This window comes from Miscanthus floridulus, chromosome 4 (genome assembly GCF_019320115.1).
Source record: "Miscanthus floridulus cultivar M001 chromosome 4, ASM1932011v1, whole genome shotgun sequence".
Classification (NCBI taxonomy): Eukaryota; Viridiplantae; Streptophyta; class Magnoliopsida; order Poales; family Poaceae; genus Miscanthus; species Miscanthus floridulus.
This window is the reverse complement of record NC_089583.1, coordinates 118,411,385-118,435,142: the sequence shown is the minus strand read 5'-3', so window position 1 is coordinate 118,435,142 and position 23,758 is coordinate 118,411,385. Positions and strand designations below refer to the sequence as shown.

The 23,758-nt window shown below is 54.2% G+C and overlaps 3 protein-coding genes and 2 pseudogenes across 3 annotated transcripts; 2 read left to right on the top strand and 3 right to left on the bottom strand.

Annotated features, from left to right (window-relative positions):
* The window catches only part of LOC136549198 (probable glycosyltransferase STELLO1), a 32,817-nt pseudogene extending 14,561 nt beyond the window's left edge, over positions 1–18,256 (bottom strand).
* LOC136549199 (3-ketoacyl-CoA synthase 1-like) lies at positions 10,661–11,332 on the top strand. Its single transcript, XM_066540464.1, has one exon. It carries the CDS (start codon positions 10,661–10,663, stop codon positions 11,330–11,332), a length of 672 nt encoding a protein of 223 aa, XP_066396561.1.
* LOC136550508 (uncharacterized) lies at positions 12,543–13,773 on the bottom strand. Its single transcript, XM_066542107.1, has one exon. The coding sequence runs from the start codon at positions 13,637–13,639 to the stop codon at positions 12,728–12,730; it is 912 nt and encodes a 303-aa protein (XP_066398204.1). The 5' UTR covers positions 13,640–13,773; the 3' UTR covers positions 12,543–12,727.
* Positions 18,130–19,772, top strand: LOC136550510 (uncharacterized; annotated as a pseudogene).
* Positions 19,773–20,025: 253 nt separating this feature from the next.
* On the bottom strand, positions 20,026–22,893 carry LOC136550507 (beta-glucosidase 26). The gene is made up of 11 exons (XM_066542106.1): positions 22,600–22,893; positions 22,415–22,473; positions 22,250–22,325; positions 22,092–22,163; positions 21,908–21,995; positions 21,564–21,807; positions 21,308–21,423; positions 20,897–21,114; positions 20,755–20,786; positions 20,552–20,654; positions 20,026–20,474 (listed from the first exon to the last, which is right to left on the bottom strand). The coding sequence occupies exons 1-11, from the start codon at positions 22,850–22,852 to the stop codon at positions 20,197–20,199; spliced, it is 1,539 nt and encodes a 512-aa protein (XP_066398203.1). The 5' UTR covers positions 22,853–22,893; the 3' UTR covers positions 20,026–20,196.
* Positions 22,894–23,758: the final 865 nt, after the last annotated feature.

Below are 23,758 nucleotides of genomic sequence, written 5' to 3'. Positions count from 1 at the left end.
GCTCCTCCGCCCACTAGGTGGTGGAGGCACAAGCCGCCATCCACCGTGGCGCGGCGTCGGTGAGGGTCGACCTGAAAGAACCGGCCGCCCAAGGAGGGGCTGCCGAGGCGGCCCCAACACCGATGAGAGAGGGATCGCTCCCATCCCGTGGGGGCGAGGCTCATGAGTCGGATGGGGCCGGCGTGCCCTTGGTTGCCGAGGCCCCCAGGGTCTCCGAGGCTGAGGCGGCGAAGGACAGGGCGCCCAAGGCTGCCGAGACCGCAGTGGCCACGGCTGGTGTTTCTGCAGTCCTCCGAGGCCACTGATGGCGGAGGCTGGAGCCCCCGAGATCACCAAGGCCGTCGTAATAGCGGCGGGGCCGTCCGTCCAAGAGGCAGAGATGAAGGCGGCGGAGGCCTCGGTGGCGCCCTTGGCTCAGGGGCCGCCGTTGTTACGAGAGCGCCCGGGAGGCGGAGGTCTATCCGATCTCTTCCGACGATACCTCCCAGGGCGCGGGAGGTGGTCGACGCCGAGGACGCCGGTGCCAGTGGAACAGCCAGGCGCCGATCTTGGACGAGGGAAGTTCGGCCCTCGTGCGGGCGCGACCCGAGCCTTGTGGGTGGGACCACCCGCGGGTACTGTGGCGGAGCCGGGACAACCCTGAGGGGGAGCCTCTGTTCGCCCTCGAGGACGCAACTGAGGGCGGGCGGTGGGGCACCTTCGAGCAATACCGCCAGCTGGCGGAGCGGTCGCTGCGGACAGCCTTGTCCGTGGTGGCCGACGAACTGCCCGGAGTTGCCCAGGTTCACGTTTTCCTTTCTTGCGTGACGTCGTTCTTTTCTCGGTTTTGTTGCAATCGACGACCTCTGTTATGTTTCCTCAGGAGCTCGAGACTCGGTCCCTTGGGAAGTCGGTCTTTCTCTGGCGGGAGAGGGGCATCTAGGACCAGCTTTAGCGGTAGAAAGGCCTTCTTGCCGATGCTAACGAGCTTCTGTCGACGCGAAGCGCGGAGGTGGAGGACCTTCGCCTTCGCTGTGCCGACGCGAAGGTCGAGGTGGCCACGGCCTAGATGCAGCTCGCCCCTTTGGCGGCGCGGGTCAAGGAGCTGGAGGAGGAGATTACCCGCACGGTCAGCGATCGGGATGCCTTCAGGTCCTGGGCCGAAGAAGCGACAGCCTCGGGCAAGGCCCTCACCGGGCAGCTAGGGGCAGAGGAGAGTGCGCACTGGCTGACAAAAGGCACTCTGAACGAGGCCCTTGCTGCGGTTGAGGCCTCGCAAATCGAGGTTGTGGTTTTGAAGGGGGCGGTCGAGGGTGAGTTCTAGTCCCCTTGTTTTGTTTCCTTTTCCTTATGTTCGCTCCCTGACTTCCTTGTATGACATAGAGCTGGGAAGTGAAGCTTCTAGGGTGGCCGAGGCCTCTAGGGTCGAGGCCCAGCGATTGAAGGAGAAGGCCGAGGCCTGTCTGGCCGAGACCCGATGCTGGGAGCAGAAGGCCAAGGGTGAGTTCCATGGGCTTCCGTCCCTAACTTAGGTTGTTCTTTCTCTCGCTCAACCTCATTCCATTTTCCACGGTGTAGAGTCAGAGGCGAAGATCATTCGGGCCGCCGAGGCTTCCAGCGCGGTGTAGACGGTGCTCGAGACCAAGATCGGGGAGCACGAGGCGCTGAAACGTGCTGCCCTTTCCTCCTGTGAGGCCTTGGAGGTCAAGGGGGTTCAGTCAGGCAGCTCCCTTGGGAGCCGCTTGATTGAGCTGAGCAGCCAGATGCGCGAGCGGCTCCAAGGGGCACTGCACATGGGTGTCAAGCGGGCGTTGGCTGTCATCTCCTCTCACTACCTTGGCGTCGACCTCCCGGCCATCAGTGATGGCTATGTTCTGCCTGATGATGACGAGGAGGCCGACGCGGCGGTCGCAAAGCTGATGGAGGCGGCGAAAGGCCCTGGCACGGCGCTGGCGACGCTCTTCGAAGAGGAGGTGGTTCCTCCCCTATCATCTGCCGGTGCTGAAGGCCCTGAGCCTTGATCTGGGCCCCGAGGGCTATGTAAAAATAGAATAGGGGTTAATTTTTGTATTGTAACGCTTGTGGCCGTCGAGGCCTTTATTTTTGAAGTACTTGTGTTTCTTAGTTGTTTTTCTTATGTTTCTGAGCCTCTGCCCTCTGTTGCTCCTAATCGGATTTCATTTGCAAAACACCCCCTTGGGGCCTAAGCCATCCCTTGAGCGAGAGGTAGTGAGGGAGTGCCATAGCCCGGAGGCGTAGGCCGTCTCGTGACTCTATCGGCCTCTTGCTTAGGAAACAGACCTTGGTCCGAGGAGTTTTTACAGCTGATTCGTCAGAGCCTGCTAGGGACTTGGCGTAGGAATTTTTGCGAAAAACAACTGAAGAATGGTGCGTGGGACCTAGGGGACACCTAGGGGGGTCCCCTATCTAGCCCCCGAGGGAGGCTTGGTTCTGCCAAGGCAGAACTGAGTCTCCCTTGCCGTGTTACTGTATTGCCGAGGCCTACGATGGGCTCGGGGGGTTTCTCGAAAAGTTAGACCAACTAAAGAACGCTTTTTAATTGTATTTTGAGAAACGACATATACAATGCTTGGAAATTTAGGGATAAAAGCGACGTAGCTGTTCTATGTTCCAAGCATTGGTGAAGATTTCGCCCTTCTCGTTGGCCAGCTTGTAGGTCCTGGGCTTCAGCACTTGGGCGATGATGTATGGTCCTTTCCATGGCGGGGTCAGCTTGTGGCGACCCTTGTTGCTCTATGCTAGCCTCTACACTAGGTCGCCTACCTTCAAGTCTCAGCCTCGGACGCGTCGGGCCTGATAGCGTCGCAGGCTCTGCTGGTATTTGGCCGAGTGTAGTAGCGCGATGTCTTAGGCTTCCTCCAGTTGATCAAGGGCGTCCTCTCGGGTGGTGCGGTTACTTTGTTCGTTATAGGCTTGCAGCCTCGGGGAACCATATTCCAAGTCGGTGGGGAGGATGGCCTCGGCCCCATAGACTAGGAAGAAAGGCATGAATCTCGTGGCTCAGCTTGGAGTGTTCCTCAGGCTCCAGATGACCGACGGGAGTTCGGCGAGCCATTTCTTGCTAAACTTTTTCAACTGGTTGTGAATCCTTGGCTTGAGGCCTTGTAGGATCATGCCGTTGGCATGCTCTACTTGGCCGTTGGTCCTTGGGTGTCCTACGGCCGACTAGGCCACACAGATGTGGTGGTCGTCGCAAAATGTCAGGAACTTTTTGTAGGTGAACTGCGTCCCGTTGTCGGTGATGATGGTGTTGGGGACCCCAAACCTATGGATAATGTCAGTGAAGAACAGCACCGCCTGCTCGGATTTGATTCGATTGATCGGACGAGCCTCGATCCATTTGGAGAACTTGTCGATTGATACCAATAGATGGGTGAAGCCCCCGGGGGCCTTCTGTAGAGGCCCGACCATATCGAGCCCCCATACGGCGAACGGCCACGTGATGGGGATGGTTTGTAGGGCCAGGGCCGGGAGATGTGTCTGCCGGGCATAGTACTGGCATCCTTCGCAGGAGCGTACTAGCTTGATAGCGTTGGCGACTGCCGTCGGCCAGTAGAACCCTTGGTGGAAAGCATTTCCCTACGAGCGTCCGAGGCATCGCATGGTGCCCGCAGGCGCCCGCGTGTAAGTCCCAAAGCAGGGCTTGGCCCGCCTCGGCACTGATACACCATTGGAGGACACCTGAGGGACTTCGCCTGTACAATTCGTCATTGTAGAGGTCGTAGGTCTTGGCTCGGCGCACAAGCCGTCGCGCTTCGGTTCTGTCGTCAGGAAGCTCCCCCCCGATCAAGCCAATCGAGGAACGGGACTCGCCAATCCGCGTCCTGATCAGTTTGCGGAGGCTCGACGTTGACTTCCATGACCTTGGGCTTGGTCGAGGGGGTCTCGGTAGCAGAGGGGGCGTCGAGCTTTGCCGTGGGTTCCATAGGTGGGCCCTCCTCTATTGCCGAGGTGTAGCCAATGGAAGGTTTGTGGAGGTCTTTGGCGAAGACGTTTGGGGGGACCGGGGGCCATGCCGAGGCCATCTTTGCCAGCTCGTCGGCGGCCTCGTTGTACTTCCACGCGACGTGATTTAGTTTGAGACTGTCGAACTTGTCTTCTAAGCGTCGTACCAACTTGCAGTAGGCCTCCATTTTGGGGTCGAGGCAGTTTGACTCCTTCATCACTTGATCTATGACAAGCCGCGAGTCGCCTCGGATGTCGAGGTGCTGCGCCCCAAGTTCAATGGCGACTTGTAAGCCGTTGATGAGGGCCTCGTATTCGGCCACGTTGTTGGAGGCGGCGAAATGGAGCCGCACCATGTAGCGCATGTGTACTCCGAGGGGCAAAATGAAGAGCAGACCCGCGCCTGCCCCGGTCTTCATCAGGGATCCGTCGAAGTATAGGGTCCAGCACTCCGTCTAAATTTGAGTAGGTGGCAGTTGGGTATCTGTCCATGAACTTGGCGTAGCATGGCCGCCCCAGGAAGGTCGATGCGCCCAAGGGGTCGCGTGCGCTTCCCTGACACGATGCTGTGGAAGGGTGCGACGTCGCCTTGGAGCCTCGACCGGTCAATCTCCAAGAGCTCCAGGGTGTTGGCGTAGAGGATGTTGAGGCCGCTACCTCCGTCCATCAACACCTTGGAGAGTCGGGTGTTGCCGATGATCGGGTCGACAACCAGTGGGTACCGCCCGGGATTCGGAACATGGTCAGGGTGGTCATCTCGATCGAAGGTGATCACCTCTCGGGACTAGTCGAGGTACTGGGGGGTGGCCACCTTGACCGAGAAGACTTCTCAGTGTTCCCTCTTGCGCTGCCGCGCCGTGAGGCATGCCGAGGGCCCACCGAAGATCATGAAGGCATTGCGTACCTTGGGGAACCCATCGTCCTTGTCCTCATCCCGGTCGCCGGTGCCCTTCTGCTTGGCATCATCGTCGGGGAGCCCGAGCCTGGCATAGTAACGCCGCAGCATGGTGCAATCCTCGAGAGCGTGCTTGACCGGGCCCTGGTGGTAAGGGCAGGGTTTTTTGAGCATGTCGTCGAAGGGCCTAGGGCCTTTGAAGCCTCGGGGGTTCTTGCGTTCTGCGGCCGCGACCAGATCAGCCTCTAGGACCTCCTGCTTCCCCAGGCGCCCCTTTTTCTTTCTCTTGGGGAGGTGGGAGGCTAAGGCCTTGGGGGCCTCATCCCTCCGCTTACCCCTGGTGTTGCTGTTGGGGAAGATGGCTCCAACAGCCTCTTCACTCGAGGCAAAGCTGGTGGCGATGTCGAGGAGCGTGGCAGCAGAGCACGGCACATTCTGACCTAACTCTCGAACCAAGTCCCGACAAGTGGTGCCGGAGAGGAAAGCCTGGACGATCTCAGAGTCGCCGACACTGGGCAACTCGGTGCACTGTTTGGAGAAGCGCTGGATGAAGTCTCAGAGAGACTCGTCTGGCTTCTGGCGGCAGCTCTTAAGATCCCAGGAGTTCCTAGGGCGCACGTATGTGCCCTGGAAGTTCTCGACAAAGACCCTAACCAAGTCGCGCCAGTCGTGGATTTGCGAGGGAGGAAGGTGCTCGAGCCAGGCTCGCGCTGAGTCTGATAAGAGCAAGGGGAGGTTGCGGATGATGAGCAGGTCATTGTCCACGCCACCTAGCTGGCAGGCTAGGCGGTAATCGGCAAGCCAGAGTTCAGGGTTGGTCTCACCGCTGTACTTCACGAGATTGGCTGGTTGCCGAAACCGAGCGGGGAAAAGAGCAGCACGGATGGCCCTGCTGAAGACCCGAGAGCCTGACGAGTTTAGGGGAAGGACTACGGTCCTCCCCGCTGTCGTAGCGACCGCCTCGGTGTGGGTGGTAGCCTTGAGTGGGCCCCTCGTTGTCGTGGCGTCGTCGCCTGCTGACCACCTCATGGTCTCCCTATACCTCGCATTGATTACCGAGGTGGTCTAGAAGCACGGGGGCCCTGTGGGCTATCGGCGCTCAGTCGGGCTCGGGACGAGCTGGGGCTTCCCTGTCTTGTCGAGGCGGTGCCGTGGGCAGGTTCGAGGCGCCCCCGTGTCGTCGGGAGGCGAAACTCTCAGCCTGCTGAACCGCGGCGGTCTCTAGGAGATCCCAGAGCTCGCCGCGGACCCGCCGCCCCTCTGTGGTAGAAGGCTCGGGCATTGCGCGGACCAGCATTGCCGTAGCCGTGACGTTCTGGCTAGCGCTATTGAAGACTAGGGGTTGCTCACTCCCTTCATCGTCATGGATGCGGTGATGCACATCGCGGGCCCTCCGTCGGGCTCCCCCACCTTCGCCGCGACCTCGCTGTTCCTGTTCGAGAGAGTCTCGAAGCTGCTGCAGAAGGAGTTGGTCTTGTTCGACCTTGGCCTGGAGCTCACGGAGCTGTTCTAGGTCTGGGCGCTGAGGTCGCGCAAGAGCGATGTTCTCATTTCGTGCGGCCGGTAGGACGGTGCGTGGAGGTGTGGCGGTGCCCGCACCTAGGCAAAGTGGGGAACGACTACCTGCCCCTTCATCCTCTTCGCCCGCCCTCGGCATTCCGAGTCCGACATGAAAACACTCGCGAGTGGGGTCATAGGTGCCTTCGTCGTCGGAGTCGGAGTAGCCAAAGCAGTAGTCGCTTGCGGCCAAGAACTGGCGCAAAGCCCAGGGTCGTTGAGTCTGGAGAAATCCACTCCGGGCCATGCCTCGTTCTCATCCGAGGAGTCAGCATGGGTGCTCAGGTCGAGAGCGAAGCGCTGGCGGTGTTCCGAGGGATGCTCGTGAGCGGCAGTGTAAGCGTAGGCATAAGAGGCGGCGGCATTTCTCAACCCAAAGGGGTATGGTGCCGTCGCCAGATTCTGCCCCGCCGGGGTCGGTTCTTCAGGGAGTGGTGGAGCGGAGCTTGACGACTGGGCATCACCGCGTGCCACAGGCGACTTTCCTTTGTCCAAGCTCAGGCTAGACAGGTCCCCAGCCAGGGACCCTATGCTAATAGCTGGTCGTAGGATATCGGCGGGGGGTGGCGTGCCGCCCCGGATTCGCGTAGCGTCGGGGTGGCCTTGTTCGTGTCATGCTTGGCGAGCGCGGTGAGAGCGGCCGCCCGGGCGCCGCCTGCGCCTGGGCTGCCGGTGCGTAACTTCATCGTCGGACGGTGGGGCTCGAGGGGTGAGGAGTACCATGTCGTACTCATGCCCTAGAGACATGAACTCTAGGCTCCCGAACCAAACCACGGTGCCGAGACGCAATGGTCGTACGGGGTCTGTCATCCGGAACTTGCTGGGATGACGAAATTGACACGCAGAGTCCCCTACCTGGCGCGCCAACTATCGGTGTTTCGGACCGGGGGGTCCTCAACCAACCAGTGAATTTGTTCTGCGTGCTCCCAATTCCAGATGGTGATGCAAAGAGACACAAGGTTTATACTGGTTTAGGCAATCGAGGCCCTACGTCCAGTCTGAGAGGTCGATCTTGTATTCCTTGCACCGAAGTGCTTGTAGTAGGGGGTTACAAGCTAAGGGAGAGAGGGAGCTAGTCCCAGGTCTCGGCAAGGTGTCATGCGGGCCGCTTGAGGCATTGCTCTCAGGCGGTAGGGATGTATGCGTGTGTGTGTTACAAGGCGTTCTCCTTCGCCCCCCCTAAAATGGCCCAAGTCCTCTCCTGCTGTCCACCAGAGGGTGCTCCCTGCTATCCACCAGAGGGCGCACCGTGGGGGCGCGCAGGAGGAGTGGGCGCCCCATAGCGCGGCGCGGCAGGGCCACCATTGTTTGTCGCCGGGCGTGGCGCGGCGACGAGTGCGGCGGGAGGCGAGGGCGGCCTCACGTCGATCTCCATCTCCTCTAGGAGGAGGTGCATCCGAGCCTCCACGAAGGTCGGGAACGGGCGATGCATCTTGAGAATGGACACCATGTGGCGGAACTTGCCGCTCAAGCCACGGAGGAGGGTGAGCACCATTTGCCGATCACCGATGGGGTCGCCGAACTCTGCAAGTGACGTAGCCATGGACTTGAGACGACGGCAATAATCTGTGATCAGCAGGGAGTCTTGGCGGAAGTTGCGGAATTGCGTCTCGAGGAGGAGGGCGCAGGATTCCCGCTGACCGAGGAACTCATCCTCGAGGTAGCACCAAGCTTCGCGTGTAGGTCGCTGCCGCATCATGAGCGACTGTTGTAGATCGCCGGAGACCGTGCCATATATCCATGTCAACACGACACAGTCGGCCTGCACCCATGCCGGGCTGTGGGGAACGCCTCATCCTCAAGGACGTGGCGAGTCATTGCGTACTTGCCGAGGAGGCGAGGAACATGCCGCGCCACTTGGTGTAGGTGTTGGTGGCCTGGTCGAGAATGATGGGGATGAGGGCCTTGACGTTGATGACGGCGGTGGCCTACGCCCAGATAGCTTTGTGGGTGGCCTCGTACTCGTCCAGCACGATGGAACAGAGGTGCTCTTCCTCGACGCGGCGTGCTTTCTCAGCACGGTCCTCTTTGGCGGCCTCGGCCGCAGCAGCCGCGGCCGCAGCATCATCGTCGTCCACCATGAGGGGCAGGACCGGCGGCCGCACCTGGTGGCGCGATCAACAGCACACCCGGCGATGTGTGCAGCAGGCAAGCGTACAGCACGTGCATAGCCCGTACAGCACGCATCACACCTGGCGATGTGTGCAGCTCCAAGCACGTACAGGATGTACAGCCGCGTACAGCACGTACAACACGTTGACGACGACGGCGGTGGGCGGGAGACGTACAGCACATACAATAGAAGATCAGGAGCGGAGGCAGGATTGGATCGGCGGCCACACCCGGTGACGAGGGAAGCTACGGGGTGGGCGATCGGATCGGCAGCGCGGACGATGAGACCGGCGACACACCCGGCGACATGTTGTCAGCGATGGGGGTGGCGATCGGATCAGCGGCGGTGCTGGTTTGGGTTGCGGAAGGGTAGCGGATTGGAACTGTGATTGATACCATGAAAGTGTGGGAATGATTGATTGTATTCCATACGTGTACAAGAGTACATATAGGGCAGCCGGGGTGGCATGCAAGCCTACTGCACAGGCGCGTGATTACATCCACAATTAAGGGACCTACTTGTCGGTGTTTCAGATCGGGGGGTCCTCAACCAACCAGTGAATTTGTTCTGCGTGCTCCCAATTTCGGATGGTGATGCAAAGAGACACAAGGTTTATACTGGTTCTGGCAATCGAGGCCCTACATCCAGTCTGAGAGGTCGATCTTGTATTCCTTGCACCGAAGTGCTCGTAGTAGGGGGTTACAAGCTACGGGAGAGAGGGAGCTAGTCCCAGGTCTCGGCAAGGTGTTGTGTGGGCCGCTTGAGGTGTTGCTCTCAGGCGGCAGGGATGTATGCGTGTGTGTGTGTTACAAGGCTTTCTCCTTCGTCCCCCCCTAAAACGGCCCAAGTCCTCTCCTTTTATAGCCTGAAGGGAGGACAAGGACGGTACATGAGCTAACTATACGGTGTCGTGTGAACAGAGGCGGCGTGTCCAGGGCCCTATAGCCTGTTCCTGTGGCGGAGTGGTCATCGGAGTGGTCCGTCCTTTGGAGCACTGGGGCGGTGTGGTCGTCCCATTAGATCCTGTGCGTCGTGGGAGCCCCGGGACTGCCTCGGAGTGGGTGCGACGGTGAACGTGCAAGCCACTGTGGACGGACTATGCGCGAGGCCGAGACTTGGTCAGTGCCGAGGCTGTACTATGGTGGAGGGGTCTTGGCAGGCACGAACCCCAAGATAGCCGAGACCTTGGTGTACAGTGCCAAGGCCTCGAGTGGGCGGCTGATCGTGGGTACAGCGTTAGGACACAGTGGCCGGTAATCCCCGCCGTACCCTGTCCTAGCCGGTATGGCGCTGATCGTGGACACAGCGTTAGGACACAGTGGCCGATAATCCCCGCCGTGCCCTGTCCCGGCCGGTATGGCATTGATCGTGGACACAGCGTTAGGACACAGTGGCCGGTAATCCCCTGCCGTGCCCTGTCCCGGCCGGTATGGCGTTGATGCGACCTCGGGTCCCGTCGGCCATTCTATGGCGTTGAGCCATCGTCCGGCTGAGATTACGGGAGTGGTTGAAGCATTAATGAGACATGACGCGCTGTCTGAAGGGTCGGTCGAGGCGGGGGGTGACGGGCTGCGGACGACCGAGCCTCGAGCGATACGGAGAATGAGGCCTCGCGCTGAGACGGAGATCGGGCTCCTTGCCGAGGCCTTGCGCGAGACGCCTCGCGCGATACGGAGAATGCATCCCCTGCCGAGGCCTTCCGTGGAGAGCCTCGGGCGAGGTGGAGACGGCGTTCCCTGTCGAAGCCTTCCCTAGAGAGCCTCGCGCGAGGCGGAGTTTGTGTCAGGATGCCGAGACCTCCTGCTCGAGGCTCGAGGCAAGGAGGAGGAGGACCCAGTGGGCTCGGTCGTGGTGGGTGAGGGGCCCATGGCTTACCTTCTAGCTTTATTTTTTAGATGGGACTTGAGCGACCCATTTGATGTTTGCTTGGGGTACCCCGTTCTAAGGTACCCGACACTACTATATATACAATATGCTAACAACGAGACGTACCTACCCCTGGGCGTCCAGGAGCGGCCGCCCAGGCTCAACATGGCGGAGGAGCGGATGGAGGCCGAGGCGGTCATGTTCGGGTGCCTGGATGCGCTGTGACGTGCGCATCCTCATCGTCAACTGTAGCCTCTTCAACCTGACGCCTGTCGCTGGCATCCATGATCATCAACCACTACAGGATGCGCGAGGGCGTCAAGTCGTTCAACCTCGGTGGCATGGGGTGCAGCGCCGGCCTCATCGCCATCGACCTCGCCAAGGACATGCTCCTAGGCGAACCCAAGCTCGTACGCCGTCGTGCTCAGCACCGAGAACATCACCCTCAACTGGTACTTCGGCAACGACCGCTCCATGCTCCTCTCCAACTGCATCTTCCGCATGGGCGGCACGGCTGGCGTAGCTGTCCAACAAGCGCTCGGACACCGGGCAGTGCCAAGTACCGGCTGCTCCACACGGTGCGCACACACAAGGGCGCCACCGATGAGTGCTTCAACTGCGGTGGCCATCGTGGCGCTGCAACTATGTTCGAGCACTTCTGCGTGCACGTCGGCGGCCGCGCGGTGCTGGAGGAGGTGCAGCGCAGCCTGAGCCTGCAGGACACGAACATGGAGCCCAGCAAGTGCGCCCTCCACCGGTTCGGCAACACCAGCAGCAGCTCGCTGTGGTACGAGCTGGCGTACGCCGAGGCCAAGGGCCGGGTGCAGCGCGGCCACCACGTGTGGCAGATCGGCTTCGGCTCCGGGTTCAAGTGCAACAGCGCCGTGTGGCGAGCGCTCCAGCGACGTGCCGGCGCTGTCGTCGTCGTCGACCGGCGCCGTGGCCCCGTGATGTAGGCGCAAGTTGATCAACTGGTCCCGGGAGGACCGGGTAGCAGAGCAGGCGCACCCCGTGCTGGATGGCCTCCAGCGTGGAGTTCCAGCTGCAGTGGGCGAGGTAGCACCCCACAGCGGCGTGGCGGAGCACGTCCTGCTGCGACGCCTAGTCCACGAGCTTGCCCCGCCCCGCCACGTGGTCCGCGAACCCGTTGGGGAGCCCCGTGCGCCAGGACGCGTGCCTGTACGCAGCGGCGGCTCGTGCATGTTCCTATGCGGCTGCTCATGCATGCAGCTTGCGCTTGTGCCACGCTGTCCACGCCATGTCGGCCAAAACCTTGTTCGATAAGTTATGGACCTAAGTGGCATACTTAAACAACATTATGGTGCTAGTAGTACGATTAGAGAGTTTGTGGATCTAAGTGGCACCCCAAGACAAGTTCAAGGGCCCACAATGCATATTACTCAACATATAATAATCAACCTGAGACTAAACAACTGCAAATCTCATGAATGCCGCCGGTCCGCTGAGAAGCAGAGGTGTGCATCGGCGGGTAGGGTTGGCTCGAGGGCTCTAGGCGCCACAGGCCACAGCACCGGCCACCGGGGTGGGGAAGAGCGGGGGCAGGGCATCGTGTTGCTACAGCTAGGCGCCATTGGGAAGGTCGGAAGGAACAGGGGCGACAGTCGGAGGAGTAGAAGAGCTAGGGGCGTCGGCTGGAGTGCCTCTCCTTGCGGCTGGGGAGGGGGGCGGGTCGGGTAGAGAGTGGGGGCTTCTCTAGGGTTCTGAACGAGGAGCAATATATAGCTCCAATTGATATTGGGCTGGGTTGTGTGTTCCTTACTTGGGTCTTCCTATGTTTATTCGGTTTCTTTGGTTCTTTCGGTTAACCGAAGCCCAGGAACCAAACTAACGATCAAATTTTAGTTCCTGAAAACTGAGAACCGAACAGCTACGGTTCATTCGATTCGGTTTTTTTTTTTTTTTTTTTGCCCAACGCAGTAGCCTGATAGCGAGCGAAAGATTCAATTTGGCTCACCGGAATCCTCTGGTGTTTAAATATCCCCTTTCCCTTTGTTATCGAAGTGCATTCTAACTATATTAAATCTTTTATGTGGATAGAAGTAATTTTAGTTATAATCATGAAATCAATTTTTTACTTCTATGGAAACATGCATGATAATTTTGTAAAGAGCACAACAGCATGACTCTTAATTTTTGAGACAGGATTATAGGCATATCCCTTCATTTCCAGAATGATAACTAACATATCAGGTAACGCATTGAATTTCAAAACCTGACTGAGGTCCTGGATACACTTATATATATCAGCGGGCTGAGAACCGCAGTAACATAGAAAACTTCTCGTGGGTGATAACTGAATTGTGAATTCTGAGAACTTAAAAAAAAAACTTCTACAACCAGAATGCTATAGGAGAAAAGAAATTTGTATGCCTAGCTACTCGGTACGAGACTGAGGTCTTGTGATTCGTGAAACGCAGCTCTCCCTTATTATTGTATTTGAGGCCAAACATAGTCAGATGGAGCACACAGCTATCATCATCACCCAAGAGGTACTTAGCTTTGGCTTCCTCGCACATGGCACTGCGGATGAGGCAAAATTTGCTTCTACCCATGTAGGTGAGAGTGGCCACCAAGTGCTTCTCAGTTTCCCTGCGAAACAATTTGTCCTCCACCAGTTGCCAATCCAATTCCACTGTGCCGAGCTCTATTGGAGTTTCGCTGCCGGTGTCAGAGGGAAGTTGGCAGCAACAAATATACCCATCCCAGCGAAGACCAACCCATGCATCTAGCTCGCTGTCAAAGTAACCTTCATCTCTGAAAGGTAGAGCCCAGGAATGCCACCTCCACACAGAATACTTAGTGTTGAAGGAATAGGTGCTCTTCTGGAGACCTGGACGATCTCTGTAGGCTGTGGTCATGTAGATGGTGTGTCCATCTGAGTGCACAGCATATGATGTGATGGTCTCGTGGACGCTGAACAGCGGCGGCAATGCCGGGAGACTCCTCCAGAACCAGCCCGCCTCAGCTGGACCGCGTGAGCCAGTCAGTGCGCATGACATCACATCAAAGGAGTGTTGTTCGTCATCATCAGAGGAGTGTTGTTCTTTACAAGCTGGAGGTGAAAATGCGTAGAACATTCCATGGGCAGCAACAACAGTACTGAAGCCACATTGCAGATGAGCAGGAATGGCAGGGCCAAGTGCCAGTGCCGCTGTCTCGGTGTCATAGATGAGGGCAGGGGTCTGTCCATAACGTGCATCAGTAACAATGAAGATCTTGTTTCCCATGGTGGCGAACAACATGTCCACGTCCCTTGGTGACTCTAACCGTAGTAGAGGAGGCTCGAGGAGGTGCCCTGCAACAGCAACCCTGGAGGAGTCCTGGTTGTCGTCGGAGTCAAAACTAGCAAGGTCAATCTTGTGGATGCTGTATCCCTTCTCCCAGTCATCCAAAACTAGATAGAGGTGCTTCCACCGTCTCTCTGGGCGTGACCTTTTGCAGGCCAAGTCTCCATTGCGGCGCTGGTTCTGGCCAGTAACCCTCCACTCGGCGCTTAGGCATCTCTTTCCTCCAGATAGTCGTGCGGTAGATCTGAAATTCCTGTTTTCGTTGCTGCTAGGGCACCTAAAATCAAAGGGTTTGCGGCGGCGGGTGGACGCCTCCCCTCCCTTCGTGTATCTGGATCTATCTACGGATGCAAAACGAGCCTTTTTAGAAAAAAAAATATATATACAGTTGCAGAGAGCAACATCACAAGTTGCAATCGAAGAGAAGTCGGATTCCGAAACTGAATCTGGAACCACGAGTCTGTTGTGTACCTGGCGCTGGCGGGCTCTCGGACCCGTGGAGAGGACACCGTAGATCCTTCCAAGCTGCTTGGCGGGGCGGCTGGATCAATTGATGACACCCGATCGATCCAACCTGCTCAGCCTCAGCGGGGCTGCCGGATCGATTAATCAACTATGCCACCTCTTCTCCAAACCCTACCTGCAATCCAGGCTGCAGCCTCCTCTTCTATGTTTATTTTCGGCCCTCCTTGCGCCGAGACTCGAGAGGATTTCCATCCATGGGCAAATTTGGAAGACCAGAGAGGACTACTTGCGCGACACACGTGTCAGTTCTGCAACGTGTGCTTGGTTGCCTACATCTCCTGGTCCTTGGAAACGGACGTTGGGCTTTCGTTGCCGCCCTGCCCTTCCTCTTGCGCTTGATGACAGCAGTACTAGGAAGGAGTGTCGTAACAGTAGCATCAGTCTTAAGCTGATTCAATTCAACAAAATACACTAGGAACTTTGGAAATTCTACTTATTTTTTGTAGCTCAGCAAAGTAAGCTTGTATTATCTGATTGTACATGTAAACTGAGATCTAGTAACACTAGATTATCCTCATCCTCAGATGGAAGAAGGGAGGACAAAGAGGAACCCAATATTATCTTCAACATTGTTTTGTTTTCTCTCTCTAACCTGACACATAAAAAATTAGTGAATTCCTAAATCAGACCAATTCCATGAGAAATGGATCTCCTGAAGACATAACCCTGATTAGTTTTACAAAGTCCATCTCATTCTGAACCTTCACAGGGTACACTGCATGTGCTTCAGCAGTATAAATTAGTTGAGAGTGTGGTATTTGATGGCAGATCTGCCGTATAGACAAGCTTTGTCAAAGCTTTGGATTCAAAGTTGCTCGGTGAATCCATTGCAAGGAATAACATGGGGACTGCAAAACTGTGATGAATGTCTAAGCTTCCAATAGCTTTAACAAGATTTGAAAAGACACCAATGTACCGCTGAGGTATGTAAAATATCTCACTGCTTGCAACGAATTAGGATTATTTTTCACCAACATTTCTCCTGTAATTATCTTCGTAATGAGATGGAAAATTGCTGACTGCCTTTTTAATCATATCCCCTTGGTTCACAAGTCACTCAATGTTGTTACCATGTAGAGGCACATCCGACCAAGATTCCTTCACCTGGGGAGAGGTTAATTTTATCTCATAAAAAACTTCAGAAATTCTGTATTTCACACACATATATGTTCTAGAATAGAAATCATGACGTGGATATGCACCTGGTTGGTTATCCAGAGCTTAGCTTTATCAGCATTCAAGAGGTTCCAGTAATTGAAGACCATATGATCTTGAAGGAACAGAAATCCTTGAGCACCTCCAAACCGAGCAAACACCTTCGGCAAGGACCTGCAACACAAAATTACTAGTAAGTGGGGTTCTTGTATGGACCACTCTCTTTCCCTATAATACAAAGATACGCAGCTCTCCTGCGTGTTCGAGAAAAAAAGTACCTGCAACACAAAATTACTAGTACACACTTAAAGAGTAGCATAGTTTTGATACGAAGGAAACGACACACTTACAGAGTAGCAACCAGTAAAATTTAGGGGTTTATTTAGTGTTGCGAGAATTTTATCAACAGGGTAAGAAATGATTTTACTCACTTGTAGGCTTGCCAAGTTGCTGAATTCCACAGCAAGATCAGAATTGCTTTGCTCTGAAAGAATAACAACTGCTCGAAATATCCGACCGTAAAGCAGCCTCCACTCTAGTGCAGTTCGGTCCACAAGTTCGGTCCAATGCACTATGAGCACGATATCACCAAAATGCTTCCTCCATTTAATTAGATTGCCAATCTCAGTGCTTACTTCCCCAATCTCTTCAACCCCAAGATGCACTGAAGGCAGCTTCTTTGGTGCGAAGTCCTTGTCCCCATGTCCAATGGTTGCCCTAGGCCGGTCAATCTCCAATGACATCAACCGTGGCTGCCGGTACCCGATAGCAACAAGATCTTGCAGCCAAGCAGTCATGAAATGCAAATCCTTTTCACCCCAGAATCCCTCCTCTGTCATCGCATAGCTTAGATCAAGAATCCGCTCAAATAGTGTCCGCTTACTGGATCGCCACTCCATTAGGAATTTTATCAGCTTCCCTACATTGACATGGAGATCCTTCTCGTTATCAAATGGGTGAGCACGCACATTATCTATGCGGTGCACAGTTGGTGGGTAGACAACTAGGTACCCTCCAATCTCCCATAGTATCCTCTGAGCCCAGTATCCGCGTATGACATCCGATGCCATTGGACTCACTGACACTGGCAATGCAAGCCCCCAGAACGCCGGCGAGTGGAACAATGTGTTAACAGAGTTGACTGGCGTCATTGTGCCCTGTGGCAGCGCAACCTTGGGTGCATCCGCGTCAAACCGGAAATCAAATGCCTCCATCTCCAATGACTTCCGGGTAAAGTAGAACACTGAGTCAACATCTGGAAGTCCATTACACATCCCTTGCTGCATGAATTGGCCACCACTGAATATCTCAGTGTAGAACTCCTCAGCATCCAGCTCCCCTGCCTTCTCCAGCGGCAGCCCCCGCGGCCAGACCGACGGCTGCCCAAAGTGCACAAACGGGTTCACGACCGTCCGGTTAGGATCGGCATGGCTGTACTGCAGCAGCACGGCGCCTCCCTGGCGCTGGTCCAGATCGACATCGAAGTGAGCGGTGAGGTTCCCACCCAGGACGGTGTTGCGAGCGTCGGCGTCATAGATGACCCGCGCCCCGCGCTGCACGGCGAAGAGGTACGCCGCGGCCTTACGCGCCGGGCCCCGAGCTGGAAGGAAAGCGACGGAGCGGAATCCGAGGCGGGCCTGGTCGGCGAGCGTGAGCAGCACGGCGCCTGGGTGGGACCAGTCCGCGGGGGTCGCCTCGTCGGCGACGGCGAGGAGCTGCCACCCCGGGACCGCGCGCAGCGGCCGGTGCCTCGGGGCGTGCGGCGACGCGGTGAAGACAATCCAGCGAGAGCCGTGGAAGTCCGGGTGCGGCGAGGTGGGGAGCGCGGGGAGCGGGGGCACCTTGGATCAGAGCACGGACGGGTACGGGAGGCGGCGGGGCGCGCGGTAGGAAGCGGGGCAGAGCGCCTCGATGCGGGTGTGGAGGTAGTGGGCAAGGCGTGCGGTGGCATTTGGGTGTTGGGGGAGGGAAAGGGGTTGACTCGATGCCGCCGGGTAAAGCGCGAAAGTCGCGGCGCCGCGCTGGTAGCCGCCGCCGGTGAGATTGTTCGGCACTTCGGCCGGCGAGGGGACCGGAAGGGCCGACGGCGTGGACTGCGCGTGGTCTTGGGGGAGTAGGTTCTAACGAGTTGGACTTGGACCGAACTGAGGGCCTCTTTCCTGGGCAATTTTCAATACCATGGGCCGGATTCGAATCTTGATTCGGCCCATCAAACAATTTAGGCCCCGTTCGGTTAGGAGGTTCCAGGTCGTTCCAGGCCAAAAACAGTTCATACTAGTATAAATTATTGAAGAACCCCTGCAAACCGAACGAAGCTTTAGGCTCCGTTCGGTTACTGCGCTACGACATCAGTTCCGACCCTGAAAAGCTAATATAAATGAAACTGCCAATCCGGACTGAGGCCTCGTTTAGATTGCGAAAAAATTTCAAACCGATGAATAGTACCACTTTCGTCTTATTTGGCAAATATTGTCCAATCGTAGACCAACTAGGCTCAAAAGATTCATCTCGTGATTTCCAACTAAATTGTGTAATTAGTTATTTTTTTTACCTACATTTAATACTCTATACAAGCGGCTAAAAATTGATGTGATGGAGAGAGAGTGAAAAAACTTGGAATTTGGATGGCATCTAAACAAGGCCTGAAATTGTTCCTGGAGGTCATTCCTCGGGAACCGAACAGGGGCTTGGGCGAAACAAATCCGGCGTTCCAAGACGCTCGAAATTTCAAAATGGCGCTGCTCCCCTATCAGCCTCACGGCCACGCCCCCGAAACTTTTCGAAATCCCCCACAAAATCCCCAGCCCCCGGGCCCCGACAACCGCTGCCTCCGCCACCACCGGGCCAGTCGGCGACTGCTCCTCCTCTGCCGGAGAGCGCGGCCGGCAGCATGGGAGCGGAGTATCCCACCTTCGCCGACGTCTCCGGGGCCCGCGCCCTCCTCTTCCTCGCCGACTCCACGCCCCCGCCGGCACCGCCTTCGCCTCCTCCCGCTCTCAGGTACTTTCCTCGCCTGCCTCGCGTCATCCGCTCATCGCCCCACCGAATTGCACTTCATCACCGCAATTTAACCGAGCCTCCGTTGCGGCGCGCTTCTCCGCATTGCAGCGACGAGTTCTCCTGCTGCTCGGGCTCCTCGTCCTCCTACTCCGGCGCGTCGGCGAGGTCGTGCGTCTCCGACTCGGCGCAGCGCGGCCGCCTGTCGACCCCCTCCGTGTGCTCTCCGTCGTCGCCTCCCTCCGCCGCGTCGACCCTAAGGTGTGCAATCCGGTTCCTCGACTAATGATCAGCACGCGGTTGCGAGAAGTTCTCTTCTGTGATTACGCACTGATGGCTCTGCTCCTTGGCTCCAGGTGCTCGCCGAGGCCACAAGCGCGCTGTTCCATACCGACGCAGAGAAGAAGCGGAAGGGCGTGTGGATCGAGATCGACAGCGGCGACGACGAGGATGACCAGAGCGAGAGGAGCAGCGCCGTGGCCAGCGAGGGGAGCACCGTCACGGCCGCCGCGTCCGCGGGCTCCACAGCCACGTCGGGGAGATGCCGCCGGGCTCCGCGGGTGGGTTGTGCTGCTGGTGGGACTGGGAAGGGGCCGAGGAGGGCGGACGTGATCATGCAGTGGTTTTCACGGCCGCAAGCTGGGCCAGCTACCGAGAATGACATCCGCGCCGCCGTCGGCGACAACTCCGGCACGAGCAAGGCGATACGCTGGTGAGCTTGACTCTGCCTCCGACTCCCATTTGAAGCGGTTTTGCAATGGTTGCCTGATTGCTGCCTAAACCTGTGTATCTGTGTGCTTCCGCTCGTGCAAAATTTGCAGGCTGCTGAAGCAGGAGGGCGGCTTGCGGTGTGCAGGCACTGGTGGTGCCCTGGATCCGTATGTTTATATGGTATGTTAAACTCGTGCAGACTACTTGAATTAGGATGGTAGCTGGAATTGCACTTTTAAATCCGCAATGTGTTGTGCACAGCTATGAACTTCAAAATCAGTGAATTGAAATGTAGAATTCCTAGAACTGCAAATTAGGATTTAGGAACTTGCCGCAGCCCGCAAGCACAAGGAGTCATTTTAACCATGTCTTAGTTTTTCTGATGTGCATTATAGTTATTGACTCGCATGATATATCGTGTATACTAACTTTCTGAAAAAAAAATTCAGGTCGCAGACTGATCCGATGAAGTTAACTAAGTTTTGTTTATAGCAACGGAGATGTTTACTGTAAGGCTACTGGAGAGGCCAAGTTATCTTCTGAAGTGTATCTAGTAATTTCTACCTGCTGTTGTCTTAATGGCCTGGTTTTGCCTTCCCACGGAGAAGTGTAGGATAGAAGTTAAGTCGTCATGTTAGCACGATGAAGATAAGCTCTTGGACAGAAAATGGCAAGATAGAATCTCAAGTATAAGTTTAGTATAGAAAGTATAGCAATGAAGATAGCATGCTTTTGTTGTTGATTTATGCTGAGACGTATATCGTATAATCAAATATATATATATGGTTTGGATTATCGAATAAAATGAGATCATTTTTCAGCTTCTTGAATGCAATGAAATTTTAATTCGCCCCTTTTCTTTTTCTTATGGCATATATGTTGTTGAACTTGTGTGTCATTTGTCTGTGATCTAGTCATTGTGCTTCTATTTGTTCTATTATGGAGGATCAAGGTTTTCAAAGATGCCAATTTATTCCCTTGCAACAATTAACAAAGCTAGAGATGTCGAGTCTTGAGACTCAATCATCTGCATGGTTTCTTAAGCTTAATCTGACATACTAAGAGGATATGCAGAGTGAACTTTTGTGTGACATCTGAAGCCATTGGTCCTCTTGTTTGAAATTCTAGCTCCTCTTCTTGGAGAGCATATGCTTGAACCAGAAAGCTGAGTCCTTGGGGTACCTCTTCAGCGTCTTGTAGTCCACATAGACCAAGCCAAACCGCGAAGTGTACCCAAGCCTCCACTCGAAGTTGTCAAGCAGCGACCAAGCAAAGTACCCAATGACTCTGGCACCGCCATCTATTGCCTTCTTGAGCTCAGTTATGTAGTCTCGGTAATAACAGATTCTTACTGTGTCATGCACACCCTGAGTAATACTGACATCACCAGGTTGGTCCATTCCTGCAAGAGCATAACACTTATTATAACCAATCCATAGACCATTTTCCTTGGAAATTTGAATTTTGATTCATGAGTACCATTTTCAGCAAGGATCATTGTAGGATTTTCATAAGTTTCCTTGACATAGTTGACAGCCCTGTTGATTCCCCACGGCACAATGTACAGCCAGTAGGAGTTTGCCTGCACAGCTCAAAGAAATTTACAGTTACATAATCAGAGGCAAACCAACTTTCAGTTCTCCCTGCTTTCGATGTTTGAAGACATATAGCAGCATACTTACATGAGCGCCAATAGGAACGCCGTTTCGTTCGTCTGCAGAAACATGTGAGAAGCATATGACTGAATGAGCATCTAGTCACAGTTGACAGCAGCACAATAAACTGCAGAATTCAAGAATTTGGTATGTCGAGTCAGAAACTTACAGACAAAACCAACATGCCAATCATCCTGGTAGCTGACTGGCGTCAGGTTCCATGTCCCAGGGTCCTTCATGTAGAAAGAAGTGTAGTGGTTGATGCCAACATAGTCTATAGAACCTTTCACCATCCTGGATTCTTCATCGCTGAACAATGGCAACCTGTCTTTGACAATCTCTTGCATCGAGTACGGATACCGTCCATTTATAATGGGATCAAGGAACCTGTAAGAAGATTGTAGTATCAGTTTGTTCTTGGCAACGAGCTGTGTTAGTTTGTTTCCCTCCAAGATAAGATATCAACAGTTTGTGCCTAGTACGCTATAATAATGTCACTGACTCATTGATACAATGAACCTCTAATAAGGTCTGCAATGACATTTGGTCCTTAATCAAGTGTGTGTTTTAAGGGCTTTACCAGCCTAGGTGGAAGTCCCTGGCTCGCTGTGCTGCAGCCTGGTCTGCATTGCTGTTGCTGAAAGGTTCGTACCACACGAAATCCAAGAGAATTCCAATTCTACCTTTTTGGTAAAGCTGTTCGTTTAATGGAAAAAGAGATACAGGTCATATTTCAGATGCCTGAGCACTAACATTTTAACTGAACTAAATTTGCACCGTGCAATTCACACTTTAGAGTTCTGGGGCTTGAAATGGTTAGCAGGTCTGCATTTTACCTGATACTTGTCGCGGTATCGCCTCACCGCAGCTGCATGAGAAAGGATGAGATGGTGTGCAGCAAGGTATGGCTCCGTTGTGGAGTTGCCTCCGGCAGCGCACTTGGAACACCTTCCCGGTGCGTGCAAGCCATTGTCGTAGCCCAGAGCGGCGACGCACCTTGGCTCGTTGAAGGTAAACCAGTTCTTCACCCTGTCCCCGAACGTCTGGAAGCAGAACTCGGCGTAGTCTGCAAACGCCTCCCTTCAATCATGGGCACAATGTGCAGTTGGCTCAGACTGACTGACACATGGTTAAATCAATTTGAAACTTGATTTCTCGATGTGTAGTTCGCAATTCTTACACAATCTTTGGGCTAAGCCAGCCCAAGTACTGTTCATGTAGTGTCAATGGGAGGTCATAATGGTAGAGATTTGTATACGGGGTGATGCCTGGTTTTTTTTTTAATGGGGGGCAACAAAGCTTAATCAGGAATCTGAACGTTTCCTGAAAGAATATATACTAACTGCCATATTGGAGAAACTCACCTTGCTGAAGCATGTAATCTATGAGCCTGTTATAGTAATCCACTCCTTCCTGGTTCACCTTGCCAGTTCCATCTGAATATATTATATTTTATATATACAGAACTCTACATCAGAAACTCCTCGGACCCAAGAAAAATCACAAAATGGAGCACGCCTACTTGGGAAAATCCTCGACCAAGAAATCGAAAAGCGGTACGCATCAAAGCCCATGTTCTTCATTATGTTCACATCTTCCTGTGCCTCGAAGAGCATCCATCAGGCAACACAAAACAACAAGGAGCACCAAATAAAATAAAATAAAACACAGCATTCAGATAACACACCTTGTACCGATGATACTCGTCGACCGTCACATCAGCGGTGGCATTGTTAGGGATGGTCCCTTATTTTTCATTCCCCCAACAACAAGAACACAAATTCAAGCATCATCACTGTCACCACTTCGTTATCCCAAGAATCAGAAGAAAAAAAAAAACCATGGTTGTGTTGTTGAAACTGCTCTGCTTACCAGGTACCTCTATGAAGGCGTCCCAGATGCTGGGGCCCCGGCCCCCGTGCTTGGCCATCCCCTCTACCTGGTACGCCGATGCGGCCGTCCCGAAGACGAAGCCCTCCGGGAACGTGCGGCGGCTCAGCCCGCCGGCGTCGTAGATCTCCGGGTTGAGCCAGTAGCATCGCGCCGTCGGCAGCGGCAGCAGACCATGGTGAGCTGCGGCCGCTAGCAGTAAAGCTAGCACCGCGAGCTTCACGGTGCTCTGCATGGTCCCAGTGGATGCAGCAAAGGCCGGAGACACAGGCCGTGCTCTCCGAAGGCTTAAAAGAGGGAGGAGGGCGAGCCTTTGCCATGTGCCCCCTGTTCCACAATGTAAATTTCGTTTGTATTTGATAATAATTGTTTAATCGTTGACTAATTAGATTTAAAATATTCGTATTGTAAAGTACAACTAAACTGTGCTTTTAATTTCGTCAACATTTAGTACTCCATATATGTACCGTAAATTTGATGTGACAGAAAATCTTCTTTTTATATAATGCCAAAGTTTAAATTTGAGGTAACTAAACATGGCCCGAGTCCGTGTTGTATGTGTGTGTTTTACTGCGTTGCCGATTGCGTGGCTCTGTTTGTCTTTTTTTATACCCCCAACAACGAGACGAAGGACCCACATATCCAGTGATCGCTTCAATGATTGGTAAGTTTTTTTGCGCCTTGTTTAGTTGGACCCCAAAGTCCAAAAAGTTGCTACAGTATCTGTCACATCGAATGTTTGCGGTCCGTGCATGGAGCATTAAATGTAGACGAAAAGAAAAACTAATTGCATAGTTTGGTGAAAAATTACGAGACAAACGTTTTAAGCCTAATTAGTCAATGTTTGGACATTATTTGCCAAATAAAAACGAATGTGCTACAGTAACCCCAAATTCCAAATTTCGCGAACTAAACAAGGGCTTGGTTATACTCGTATGTTCCTTTTTATCTATTTACCATGTTCCTTTTTATCTATATCACTATATTTATAAAAAATATTAGCAATATTTGTATCTTCAAATAAGTTTATTTAAAAGATTATTCAACAATCCATGTAATAACATTAATTATGTACCATAAATATTAATATTTCTTATATATATTTGGTTAAAGTTAAATATAATTGACTTTTTAAGAAGTG